At 46.2% G+C, this 14,201-nt stretch overlaps 1 protein-coding gene across 1 annotated transcript in view; it reads right to left on the bottom strand.

The window, feature by feature from the left end:
- SYCP2L (synaptonemal complex protein 2 like) overlaps positions 1 to 14,201 on the bottom strand; it is a 111,281-nt gene that overhangs the window by 41,996 nt on the left and 55,084 nt on the right. The window contains exons 18-19 of the mRNA XM_066578840.1: positions 3,765 to 4,938; positions 3,027 to 3,153 (exon numbers count right to left, since the gene is read on the bottom strand). Of these exons, the coding sequence (XP_066434937.1) occupies positions 3,027 to 3,153; positions 3,765 to 4,938 (1,301 nt within the window). The remainder of the gene's footprint in view (positions 1 to 3,026; positions 3,154 to 3,764; positions 4,939 to 14,201) is intronic.

Here is a 14,201-nt window from a genome sequence, read left to right as displayed (position 1 = left end):
ACACGCATATTTTACGTGCTTTATACGCAGAAGGCTGCAAAGACACATGTAACATGCGTATGCACTGTGTATTGTATGCACCCATAGACTATAATAGTGCGGAATACACGCCAAAATAAGAAAATCTGTGTTTTTTTTTAATGCATGTAAAACGCAGGTCTGAATAGCCCAATGTGAATCAATGGTGTTTTAGCACTGAGTAATAAGCAGCCAAAATATGCTCGCCCGAGTTAGCCAGCAGGCGGGGTTCAGATTTCCATTCTGCGATTCCGTTCTAAAACAGAACTGGGAGGAGGATATCCTCAATATCGCACAGGTGATGTAATTATTGTCGGTGCCTCAGACATCATCATGTGTTCTCACTATAATCCTCCAACAGATCCTGATTTTGATAAAGACTGGAGGGTGAAAGACAAGAATAATTCTTACTGTTAATTCCTTTTCCATGAGTCCATCATGACAGCACACATGGAGGTTGCTCCGCCTGTGATCCTTGGGACAGGAAGAAGGAGTTCTTTAAAAGCCACCTCCCACCGCTTGACTCCAGTGACTTCCAAATTATCACAACGGATACGAGGTCCAAAAGTTTTTTTATTAGCACTGAAAGACATTAATCGTATGTAGAGACATTATATACATCAATCAAGGGTGGGAAAGCATATGCTGTCATGATGGACTCATGGAAAAGGAATTAACGGTAAGAATAATTCTTGTCTTTCCATAGCGTCCATCATGACAGCACACATGGAGGTATACCAAATCATAAGACCTTTCCTTTTAGGGGGGGCAACTGCCTGGAGTACTTTCCGTCCAAAGGCCAACTCTGTGTTTGAGTGGAGATCTAGTCTATAATGTCTCGCAAGTGTATTTATACTGGACCATGTTGCTGCCTTGCAGATCTGATCTATTGAGGCTCCCCTGCGTTCCGCCCAGGAGGTGGCGAGAGCCCTGGTGGAGTGGGCCCTCGTCCTCTCCGGAGCTGCCAAACCTCTGGTCTTGTAGGTCTCCTGGATTGCTAGCCTGATCCATCTCGCTATAGTGTCTTTTGACGCTGGTCTACCCCTATTGGCCCCTTGGTATTGTAGAAAAAATTTTTCTGACTTTCGAAAAGTTTGAGTAACGTCTAGGTAGGTTTTTACTACTCTACGGACGTCTAGGTTATGAAGCCGTTCTTCTTTTGCGTTACTAAAATTTTGACAGAATGATGGCAGTGTTATTTCTTGATTTAGATGGAAATGGGACACGATTTTTAGTAAAAAGTCGGGGGGGGGGGGGGGGGGGGGTGTTGGAATATTACCCGGTCATCTAAGACCCTTAAGTAGGGCTCTCTACTAGACAAGGCTTGTAACTCGCCAATCCTTCTAGCCGATGTGATGGCGATCAGAAAGGCGACTTTTATGGATAGATTTCTCACCGTAATCTGGTTAATGGGCTTGAATGGCGGGTCGCAAAGGCCCTCCAGGACCATATTAAGATCCCATGAGGGTGATGGCTCCCTCATGAAGGGTTTTAATCTATTGGCCCCTTTCAGGAATCTTTTAATCCATCCGTTTTCCGAAAGTTTATCAAACAGGGCACTAAGAGCTGCTGTCTGAACCCGCAAAGTTCGGGGACTAAGACCCTTGTCTAGCCCTGCTTGCAGAAAATCTAAAATTTTAACAACATCCGGACGGTCTAGGTTGGGGCTCTCTGGTTTATACCATGTACAGAACACTTCCCAACTTCGATAATAAATTTTCGAGGTGGTTAATTTCCGACTCTTGAATAAAGTATTAATTACCTTGTCGGAAAGCCCCTGTTTTTTTAATCTCTGCCTCTCAGCAGCCAGGCCGTCAGTTTTAGCCAGTGGATTCTCTGGAACAAAACTGGGCCCTGAGATAGGAGATCCTCTGAGGGGTAGCGCTATTGGAGATTGTATTGCCAACTCTTTCAACATTGGATACCATGGTCTTTTTGGCCATGCCGGGGCGATAAATATGACCGTGATGTGACTGCGTGCGATTTTTTGCAGGCATCTGGCTATTAGCGGTAAGGGAGGGAACGCATAAGCCAGGGGCGTTTCCCATTCTTGGGCTAGTGCATCTAGGGCTAGAGGTTGGTCTGCTGGATCTAGGGAGAAGAGGTCCCGGCATTTTGTGTTTTCTCTTGAGGCAAACAGGTCCACTTCTGGTAGCCCCCACTGGTCCGTAAGATGTCGGAATACTTCCGGGTTGAGGGACCAGTTTCCCGGATCCAGTTTCTTCCTGCTCAAGAAGTCCGCCACCTGATTTTGAGTCCCTTTTAAATGGACCGCCGAGAGGGATGCCGTGTTGACCTCTGCCCAGGATAGTATTTTGCTTGTCATATACTGCAGGCGAGGATAGCGGGTACCTCCCTGGTGACGGAGAAAGGAAACCGTAGTCATGTTATCTGATAATATTTTCACATGTCTACCTCGTAATATGTCCTCCGATCTAATCAGGGCCTCCCAGACCGCCCTTAGTTCCCTATAATTGGAGGAGTGGGTACTGGTGGACCTAGACCAGGATCCCTGTAAGGCTTCACCTGCCACTTGGGCTCCCCATCCTGTACCGCTGGCGTCCGTATTTATAGTGACGCACGGAGAGAGTGCCCACTGGACTCCTTTCCTCAGGTTTGATGGGGCCAGCCACCAATCTAGGGATTTTTTTTACCCATAGTGGTAATTTGAATTTTTCTTCCAGGGATTCCTGGGAACGATCCCACGTCGCCAACAATTTTTGTTGTAAACTCCTGGAGTGAAATTGCGACCAGGGAACCGCCGGAAGACAGGACGTCATTAGGCCCAGAATATGCATTGTGTCCCTTACTGACACCTCTTTTCTTCCGGAAATTTCGAATCTCTTTCAAGATGTGGGAAATTTTTGATTCGGGTAGAAACGATCGATTTTTATTTGAATCCAGAAGGATCCCTAAAAAAAATCTTTTTGGTTTCTGGGACTAGACTAGATTTTTCATAATTAATGATCCAGCCTAGTTTCCTGAGTAGCTGTAGTGTCTCTTCTAACTGAGCCCTCATAGTTTTGGCGTCGCTTGCTATCAGTAGCAGGTCGTCTAAATAAGGGACGATCTTAATATTGCGTTCCCGCAGGAACCTAACTGGTTCAATCATGATTTTTGTGAACACTCTAGGGGCTGAGGAAATGCCGAACGGTAGACAGATAAATTGAAAATGTCATATGGTATTATCCATATACACTGAAAATCTTAAGAATTTTTGAGATGTAGGATGGATGGGGATGTGGAAATACGCATCTTTTAGGTCTATGGTACACATGACATTACCCTGACCTATTAATGGGACCGTTGAGTGTATGGTTTCTATTTTAAACGTATAATTATTTACATAAGCATTTAGCTTTTTTAAATTCAAAATAACTCTATGTTTGCCGTTTGGCTTTGGGGCCAAAAATAAACGGGAATAATAACCCTGGCCTTGTTCCGCCGCAGGGACAGGAATAACTGCTCCTATGTTAATCAAATTAAATACACCCTCCTCCAATTTTGCTTGGAGGATGGGGGGCTGCAGCGGTGTTATGCAGAAATTATCGGGGGGATTTGAGTTTAGCCTAATTTTGTAGCCTGTAGAGACTATCTCCAGAACCCAGGGGCTTTTTTAGATCTGCAGCCAGTTTTTTGAGTATTGGAGAAGTCTCCCCCCCACCGTGATTTTTTTTATCTCGGGTCAAATCTAGAGGGAAACCCTGAAGTTCTCCCTCTGCCCCCTTTCGGGTAGGACCACCTACCCGTCTTTCCTTTGCCTTTTCCCCTTGGGATGTATTCTTTCCGAAAGGGAGTGGTTTTCTTGGGCAGGTAGTCTGTTGGAAAGCCTAGTTTTTTATCTGCTGCTTTCTCCAAAATTTTGTCCAGTGTTGGCCCAAACAGATATTCGCCCGTCAAAGGGATCGTACATAGCCTGGACTTGGATGTCTGGTCTCCTGCCCATGATCTCAGCCATAAGGCCCTTCTGGCCGCATTTCCTAGGGCCGCATTTCTTGCCGCGAACCTCACGGACTCCCCTGATGTGTCCGCTAAAAAAGCTGTCGCTTTTTTGATTAGGGGTAGGCATTTGACAAGCTCTTCCCTAGGGGTTTTTAAGTGTAGATGGGAATCCAGCTGATCCAGCCACAGGTGCAGGGATCTTGCCACAGATGTGGCCGCTATGTTGGTCTCTATGACCGTGGAGGCTGATTCCCATACGCCTTTCAGGAATCCCTCCATTTTACGCTTCTTCGGATCTTTTAACTGGGAACAGTCTTCGAAGGGGAGCGCCGTTTCTTTTGTCAGTTTTGCAACTGGAACATCAACTTTGGGGATTATACACCAAAGAGAGGAATCCTCCGCCGAAAAGGAGAGTCTCTCTCTGAACTCTTTTTGGATGCTGGATCCTCGTGTGGGTTTACGCCACTCGTCTAAGATCAGGTTTCGCAGGTTTTCGTTAACCGGAAAGAATTTCTTGTAGCAAGTTCTGAGGCCCCCAAACATTTCGTCTTGCACTGATCTGACCTGCGGTGTATCAGTGAGTTCCATGGTATTACGGACTGCGGAGATAAGTTCTTCCAGGTCTGTGTTTGAAAAAAAGAACTTTTTATCCCCTTCTAGTATGGGGGTTGACACTTCCGAGGAGTTGTCCGAAAACTCTCCCTCGGAATGTTCGGGTGAAGAGATCCCATAAATTTCGGTGCGGGCCCTTTTCCGGGAGGGTCCTGGCTGGGCGTCGAGGGTTTGCTCTTTTAATGCCTGCACCTCTTCCCGCACCATTACACGAATACCTTGTAATAGGTTATGCTGCTCGTCATTAACTATTTTTGAAGTACAATCCGAGCATATGGGTCTCTTAGCGTTATCGTCCAATTTTTTTGCGCATAACGCACACCTCTTGATCCTCTTTTTCTCCTGCTTAGTTTTTAATGCTTCCTCCTATAAGGAGAAGCCATTACTAATACCAGGTGTGAAAAAACTGCATTACTCACAAAACATGTCCCCCATGTTTGTCCAAGTGGACTACTTACAGTTGGGCACAATCTTATCCCCTTCAGCGCTATCCATGCTTGCTCAGCCAGGAAGGAAAAAGCCAGCTTAGGACATGAAGAGGATTTTTGCGTTTTGAATTTGGCGCCTTTAAGCGCCCGCGCTACGTCTGACGTCACCGCGCCGACGTCTGACGTCATCGCGCACGACGCGGCGCCGCCCCATACCCGGAAGCCGGCCGCCGCTAGACGCCGGGGAGTAGGAGCGCAGAGCAGTCACCCCACACCTGGCGCTCCTTTCCCACTGAACATGCTGCTCTTCAGACGGAGCTGCCTCCCCCGGCCGGATACTCCGCACCCCGGTGAGTAGCGCTCGCAGCCCCCTCTGCCTCCATCCCAGCACAGAGGAACTCCTCCTGGGTCCGTTTGGGACAGGAAGTCACTGGAGTCAAGCGGTGGGAGGTATCCTTTTAAAGAACTCCTTCTTCCTGTACCAAGGATCACAGGCGGAGCAACCTCCATGTGTGCTGTCATGATGGACGCTATGGAAAAACAGATAAGAGGACCCTTAACAAATATGCTCCTTAGCGGTACAAATCCGAAATACTTCTGAGGTACAAAGCCAGGCGCCGAGAGAGATGCGTAGGCAGCTGAGAGAACCTGATAAAAGAAGATGTAATATCAAGGCTAGAGGCCTTGCAGGGCCATCAGATACGGAGGAGGTGCAGAAAATGCTTCAACTGCTTCTCAACCAAATTCTAGGCCTCCATCTGGAATATAATAATCTCTATTTGTATAGCGCCAACTTATTCCGCAGCGCTTTCCATTGAAAACGCACTGAGCTCAAGGAGTGCCGAGGTCCAAGACTGTAACGTTATCTGTGTCGTCACTTTCCCTATAAGATACGAGGAAGGCAAGGTCTCTATTCAGCTTTTCCCAGACTTCTCTTGTATAAATCTGCAGCAGAGGAGTATTCACCTGGATATTCTTCACATATCTTACCGCTCGGGATTCTTTAGCCTCACAGCTTTTAAAAACCGGTCAAACCGCTATACTTCATAAACCTGAAGCTCTCCGTGAGTTCTGTCCTCCATATTACAGCACCTCCCTTGCAGAGTGAGACTAACGCCCCCCACCTGTGGAGCCTGGTGTGTCACTCACCAATCCAAAAGAGACAACAGAAAGCAGTGAACTCTGCATGCTCAACCCATTTGACTCCTTCATGGAAAATCTCTATTACCGCATGATCAAAACACTTTGTGACACTAGGCCATGTACTATGGTCTATACTTTGGACTTGTATACTTTTTTCATATACAATTTTTTTTTTTTAAAGTTGCCCCTTTCTCTTCTACTGATGGTTCTAGAACAGTGATTGGTTGTCTTGTGGGGTTTGTGGTTGCCTGTATATTAAGGGTACTCAGATATACATATCTTAGTTGAGAATAGCTACGAGACTGCATCTCTTCCTCAGGTATATAACCCAACATAGACTCCTGTTTCTTAATAGCAGGCTTACATCACCTCTTTATATGTTATTTAGCTCACTCCCTTGGGTTTAGAGATGAGCGAGCGTACTCGTTAAGGCAAAATACTCGAGCGAGTATTGCCATTTTCGAGTACATGCCCGCTCGTGAGAAAAGATTCAGGGGCCGGCGAGGGTAAGCGGTGAGTTGCGGGAGTGAGCATGGGAGAGCGGGAAAGGGGGGGGGGGGGGGGGGGGGGAGAGATATATCCCGTTCCTCCCCTGCCAGCCCCCGAATCTTTTGGCACGAGTGGGCATGTACTCGAAAATGGCAATACTCGCTCGAGTATTTTGCCTTAACGAGTACACTCGCTCATCTCTAGTTAGGTTGCATAGTAGTGCTTCTAAGATATACATTTAGATAACATGTAATCGCCATCTCACAGTTGATTATGGGCTTTAATATTAGCCTTCGTGGTCCTCTGCCATTATATTTTCTGTGACCCACTTTTCCTTCCTCTTCCAAATGACATAGGTACATTAGTCCTACCACCTTGTATGGAGGAGTGGCCTGGTTCCTCTTCCCCTCCTGTTCAGGTGACGTTCCACTCAGAATTGCCAATTGTTCCCCTCAACATTTTTACAAAGGTAATAATAGCATCATTTAATGTAAGGGGGTTAAACTGCAGTACTAAGTGTTTACTGGCACTGCGTGAAGTCCGCTTCCTCAGGGCAGAGGAGGTCTTTCAGCAAGAAACACATTTTGATCACAAGGGCATTTTTAAGTTTGCAAAAATGTTCTGCGCTTATTCAGTGCCAGTCAGACTTAAAATAGGGCAAACTCTTTCCCACTACAGGTGTCTCAGGCGGACCTTGACTCCATGGGACAATATATAATCCTCCAAGCTACACTCCATGGTCAACCACTCAACCCGTGTAATCTTTATTTCCTTACCGAATGTCAACTATCCTTTTTAAAAAAGGTAGCTGAACTCCCTGTGACACACCTCAATGTTGATGGGTGGAGACTCTAGTCTAGCGTTCTGAGACCACAGGTAGATTGACCACTTCATCGCTTCCTCCTCATACTAATTTTACTAAAGTAGTCTCTTTAGACAACTCATTCATTCATTCACAATCTCTACTTTACTTGTGGAGATCCATAACCCAACTAGTAGGTGATATACAATACTTTCCACTTCCACCCTCGTAAAAAAAGACAAAAACACCCGAATAGACCACTTTTTGGGGAGCATCCTTAGGCTACGCATCTTACAGTCATCTATGGGCACGATATTGTGGTTGGATCATGCCCCCGTCACAGTGGACTTGGTGCTACCTTACACTGGTAATGGGTAATGTCACTGGCACCTAAATGAAAGGGAAAGGTTTTTATTAAAAAAACACCCATCCAAAAGGCATACTATGCAAACACCTTGAGACATTTTTTCCCCTCTAATCGAACATCTTGTTACCTCCCCTGATATTCTGTGGGCAGCATATAAACCAGTTTTTCAAGGACTTTTCTTCTCATTAGCAACCCACCTTTAAAAGGACAGGTTAACCAGATTTTTTAGACCTTTAGCATAAAATGAGTTCTCTTAAGCAGCAAATGCCAGCTTGTCCCTCTTTCCCTGTGCAAAACCAATACGTGGATGCTAGGTTCAAATTGAAGAATCTTAGTCTAATGAACTGCATTAATGTCCCCACTTTCAGATACCACAAGAGAGAAGTCCCACTCCTCGCTGGCTATGCAACTTAGGAGAGACCAATGCTTGAGTCCCTATTTCCATAAAAGGCTCAGATGGACATCTCTCTTAAAGCCCCAAGGACATAGACTGACATTTCAAAAACTACTAGTCTACATTATGTTCATTGCCTTTTACCATTCCCTCTGTTCCCCAACAACATTCCGCAGCTTTCTCTCTAAAGTTCCAGTTTTTTAGACTGACCTCAGACCCCTTAGACCAACTCAACAACATATTACCTGAAGAGCCAACAGAAGTAGTTAACCCCTTCGTGAAGAGGAGCCTGCCTCACTACCTTCTAGCTTACTAGAAGACTGGTGTGATCCATGACCTATTTCCTGGTTCCCCCTCTCTGTTTATTTTTTATTGTTGGAAATTGAATTTGGGACCCCTTGAACATACATACCTATCTGTTCCAACTCTTAGATACTTCATCCAGTCAGCTCCTTCACAATCTCTACTGGTTGAAAGACAAACATGCTGACAAAGAGGCCATGTTGAGAGGCAAACATGTTTGATGGCGTATTATTGCAATGCAAGAAGTTAGATGGCTGTATTGACAAATTGCCCGCTACCTCGGCCGTTCTGGCCAGACTATTAGGTGGTGCCAAGTTTAGTTTTGACACTGGCAACAGCTGTGTTCATGTCTGGAGACCCCGGGGTGAGCGCCTCAATTCTGCCCCCCTGCTGGTGTGATGGTCTGAGGGACCATTGCATTAAGAGTTTGTCCCTCGTATCACTACTAGGGGTGACTGACAGCTCAGGGATATCTTCGGGGCCTCCTGCAGCCACGTGTTGCTTTCATACGGCTTCCAAGAGGCATTTCCCAGCGGGATAGTGCTCGGCCGCACACACAAGGGGGTCACAAGAATGTCTCCACAACTTTGTCACACATCTCTGCCCGGTCATCGAATTTTAATAGGTAATAGAACATGTAAGACCATGTGGGATGTCAACCTAGTCAGCCTACAAGTTTGCATGATCTAGAGGTTCAGTTACAGCAAATGTAAGCAGATATGTCGCAGGAATCCCTACAGAACCTGCATGCCTCCATGCCTGCTCATATCACATCTTGTATCCAAGCTAGAGGGGCTACAACAGGGTACTAGAGCCTCCATGCCTGTCCATATCACATCTTGTATCCAAGCTAGAGGTGGTACAACGGGGTACTAGAGCCTCCACGCCCACATCACATCTTGTACCCAAGCTAGAGGTTGTACAACAGGGTACTAGAGCCTCCATGCCCACCTGTATCACATCTTGTATCCAAGCTTGAGGTGGTACAACAGGGTACCAGAGCCTCCATGCCTGCCCATATCATATCTTGTATCCAAGCTAGAGGTGGTACAACAGGGTACTAGAGCCTCGATGCCCCCCTGTATCACATTTTGTATCCAAGCTAGAGGCAGTACAACAGGGTACTAGAGCCTCCATGTCCCCTGTATCACATCTTGTATCCAAGCTAGGGGTGGCACAACAGGGTACTAGAGCCTCCATGTCTGCCCATATCACATCTTGTATCCAAGCTAGAGGGGGTACAACAGGGTACTAGAGCCTCCATGCCCACCTGTATCACATCTTGTATCCAAGCTAGAGGGGGTACAACAGGGTACTAGAGCCTCCATGCCCGCCCGTATCACATCTTGTATCAAAGCTAGAGGCGGTACAACAGGGTACCAGAGTCTCCATGCCCGCCCGTATCACATCTTGTATCAAAGCTAGAGGCGGTACAACAGGGTACCAGAGTCTCCATGCCCACCTGTATCATCTTGTATCCAAGCTAGAGGTGGTACAACAGGGTACTAGAGCCTCCCTGCCTGCCCATATCACATCTTGTATCCAAGCTAGAGGTGGTACAACAGGGTACTAGAGCCTCCATGCCTGCCTGTGTTACATCTTGTATCCAAGCTAGAGGTGGTAAAACAGGGTACTAGAGCCTCCTTGCCTCCCGTATCACATCTTGTATCCAAGCTAGAGGTGATACAACAGGGTACTAGAGCCTCCATGCCCACCTGTATCACATCTTGTATCCAAGCTAGAGGTGGTACAACAGGGTACTAGAGCCTCCATGCCCACCTGTATCACATCTTGTATCCAAGCTAGAGGGGGTACAACAGGGTACTAGAGCCTCCATGCCCACCTGTATCACATCTTGTATCCAAGCTAGAGGGGGTACAACAGGGTACTAGAGCCTCCATGCCCACCTGTATCACATCTTGTATCCAAGCTAGAGAGGGTACAACAGGGTACTAGAGCCTCCATGCCCGCCTGTATCACATCTTGTATCCAAGCTAGAGGTGGTACAACAGGGTACTAGAGCCTCCCTGCCTGCCCATATCACATCTTGTATCCAAGCTAGAGGTGGTACAACAGGGTACTAGAGCCTCCATGCCTGCCTGTGTTACATCTTGTATCCAAGCTAGAGGTGGTACAACAGGGTACTAGAGCCTCCTTGCCTCCCGTATCACATATTGTATCCAAGCTAGAGGCGGTACAACAGGGTAGTAGAGCCTCCATGCCTGCCCATATCACATCTTGTATCCAAGCTAGAGGTGATACAACAGGGTACCAGAGTCTCCATGCCCACCTGTATCACATCTTGTATCCAAGCTAGAGGTGGTACAACAGGGTACTAGAGCCTCCATGCCTGCCCATATCACATCTTGTATCCAAGCTAGAGGTGGTACAACAGGGTACTAGAGCCTCCATGCCTGCTTGTATCACATCTTGCATCCAAGCTAAAGGTTGTACAACAGGGTACTAGAGCCTCCATGCCTGCTTGTATCACATCTTGTATCTAAGCTAGAGGTTGTACAACAGGGTACTAGAGCCTCCATGCCTGCCTGTGTTACATCTTGTATCCAAGCTAGAGGTGGTACAACAGGGTACTAGAGCCTCCTTGCCTCCCGTATCACATATTGTATCCTAGATAGAGGCGGTACAACAGGGTAGTAGAGCCTCCATGCCTACCCATATCACATCTTGTATCCAAGCTAGAGGTGATACAACAGGGTACTAGAGCCTCCATGCCTGCCCGTATCACATCTTGTATCAAAGCTAGAGGCGGTACAACAGGGTACCAGAGTCTCCATGCCCACCTGTATCACATCTTGTATCCAAGCTAGAGGCGATACAACAGGGTGCTAGAGCCTCCATGCCTGCCTGTATCACATCTTGTATCCAAGCTAGAGGCGATACAACAGGGTGCTAGAGCCTCCATGCCTGCCTGTATCACATCTTGTATCCAAGCTAGAGGCGGTACAACAGGGTACTAGAGCCTCCATGCCTGCTTTTATCACATCTTGTGTCTAAGCTAGAGGTTGTACAACAGGGTACTAGAGCCTCCATGCCCACCTGTATCACATCTTGTATCCAAGCTAGAGGCGGTACAACAGGGTACTAGAGCCTCCATGCCCCCCGTATCACATCTTGTATCCAAGCTAGAGGCAGTACAACAGGGTACTAGAGCCTCCATGCCTACCCATATCACATCTTGTATCCAAGCTAGAGGCGGTACAACAGGGTACTAGAGCCTCCATGCCTACCTGTGTTACATCTTGTATCCAAGCTAGAAGTGGTACAACTGGGTACTAGAGCCTCCATGCCTGCCTGTGTTACATCTTGTATCCAAGCTAGAAGTGGTACAACTGGGTACTAGAGCCTCCATGCCTCCCGTATCACATCTTGTATCCAAGCTAGAGGCGGTACAACAGGGTACTTAGAGCCTCCCTTCAAGGGGTCGGTTCTCCACAATAAATTATCCTTTTGCTCGATTATAATCACTTATATCAATGTTGCAATCACATGTAAAGCCTCATTGGGTTCCTACAATTCCCTCTAGCTGCTTTAATTTTTTTTTATTTAAGCATGTGTGTACATATGCACACAAAGGAGGCACATCCTTTAGATGTACATCCCGCCCTCCGTTATGTCAATATAAATAGTTTTAGGGTTTTATTTTATATTGTTGGAAAAATTATAGACGATTTAAAAAAATTTAATTTGTAAGAAGGAATAAAAGGTATAAGTTAACATATAGAGAGACAGCCACCAACCTCCAAAACACTGCTGTTAATACTTAGCCTGGAATCACACCAAGGGAACCTGCAATTACCTATAAGCACCACTAACTCACGTTTCTGGGTTTCCAGGACAAGGAGTCCAGAGATGAGGTTTATACTGGTGATTAGTGCATTGGACTCTCCTCTGCTGTCGGTGCCTCTGCGCCCGCACACGCAGTTCTTTATGGGTATGCGTGTGCACTTACATCAGAAATTAGTCCGATTCATGGACTCCTCGGCGCCTGCTCTGTAAGCCCATAAGATTAGTTTAGGGCAGACCTGGGCAAAGCACTGCCCGCGGGCCACATCCGGCCCGCTGAATAGCTCGGACCGGCCCGCAAAGAGTGTCCTGGTGACTCACCAATGAGTCCGGTGTCAGCAACGGGAAGCAGCGAAACTATGCACTCCGAAGCCTTGTCCATTTTGTTCACTTCTGTGCTGTGCTAATAGTTATTCAGGCCTTACTTATTCAAGCACCTTTACCAATGACGTAGGCTTGAATAACTTTATTAAACAGCACATAAGTTAACAAAATGGACAAGGCTTCGGAGTTTGTAGTTTCACTGCTTCCCGATGCTGAGTAAGTGATGCCACTGTAACTTCTGAGTGCCAGGATGCTCGTTGCGGACCTTGGGGAGTGCCAGGACAATCGTTCCACGCTCGTCATTGGTAAGTGTCAGGACTTTTCCCTTTGCATTGTAATTAGAATAATAATACTAATAATATTCACTTTTTAATCTCTCTTCTTGGGGCAGCTCTCTGTGCCCTCTCCTGTGCCCAGCTTGAACTCATTGATCTGCAGTCTGACAATCTACTGGCAGAGCATTTTAAGTCAGTATCACTGCTGGAGTTTTATTCTTCTCTCAAGGTGGAAAACTTTCCACACATAAGGACGCATGCTCAGAGGATGTTAGTTCTCTTTGGATCTACCTACGTATGTGAAAAAACATTCTCAATGATGCAGTTCAACAAATCCAGATACAGATCCTCTCTCAGTGATGATCACCTGTGTGCTGTCCTTCGCATAGCCACCTCGGATATTCAACCTGATTTTAATGCACTTGTTCAAGCCCAAAACAGGCTAGATTTCTCTCATTGAACGTTTTTGTATACATTAAAAATGGTAATGTTACGGTGTTTGTCACTGTTGTGATTTTTTTCTCTGTTTTGTATGTTGAAAAATGTATTAAAGAAATATCTGATTTAAAAAAATGGTAAGGATGCATATACTGTAATGCAGGTTCATTAAAGTTTATTATCTTTTCACTGACTCATTGTAAAGTTTCATTTACCATTTTTTTAAGAAGGGATAGTATATGTATGCAGTATACAGGTATTAGTAGAATGAAGTTAAGGGCTCATGCACACTGCTGTAGTTTCGCCCGGCCCGTAACCCAGGCGAAACTACGGCGTGCTGCTGCGGAGAGGAGATGGGAGTGCTCCTTACCGCTCCCCTCTCCATTGGCAGACACGGGGGCCGCGCCGTAAAACGGGGTGAAACACCGGGTGTTCACCGCGCCGTATTACAGCGCCATTCATTTTCAATGGCGGCCGTATTCTGGCCGCAAATCGGGCGGCTGGAATACGGCCCCATTAAGGCAATGTGCATGGAGCCTTCGTATGTTGGTCTGGACCTCTAAAACCATTCCAATTTCTCATGTGGCCCCATGGGAAAATTAATTGCCCACCCCTGGTTTAGGGTGTCTGGATGGTGATCACAGGTTCCCTCCAAGTACTTTTAAAAATAAAATTGCTAAAACGGCTATTGAAATAATGAATTAAACTTTACTTTTCTATTGATTGCTGCTTTGGCGATGGTCCTTTAATTTCAATGGCAACTGGCATAGAATTCTGAAAAAAAGAATATTAAAATTATATGAAAGCAATGTAGTTTATATATTAGAAATATACAGGTTGATTCTCACACTAGGAAACCCAT

Source organism: Eleutherodactylus coqui, chromosome 9 (genome assembly GCF_035609145.1).
Source record: "Eleutherodactylus coqui strain aEleCoq1 chromosome 9, aEleCoq1.hap1, whole genome shotgun sequence".
Classification (NCBI taxonomy): domain Eukaryota; kingdom Metazoa; phylum Chordata; class Amphibia; order Anura; family Eleutherodactylidae; genus Eleutherodactylus; species Eleutherodactylus coqui.
The sequence above is the reverse complement of the archived record's forward strand: the minus strand, read 5'-3'. Positions and strand labels throughout refer to the sequence as shown.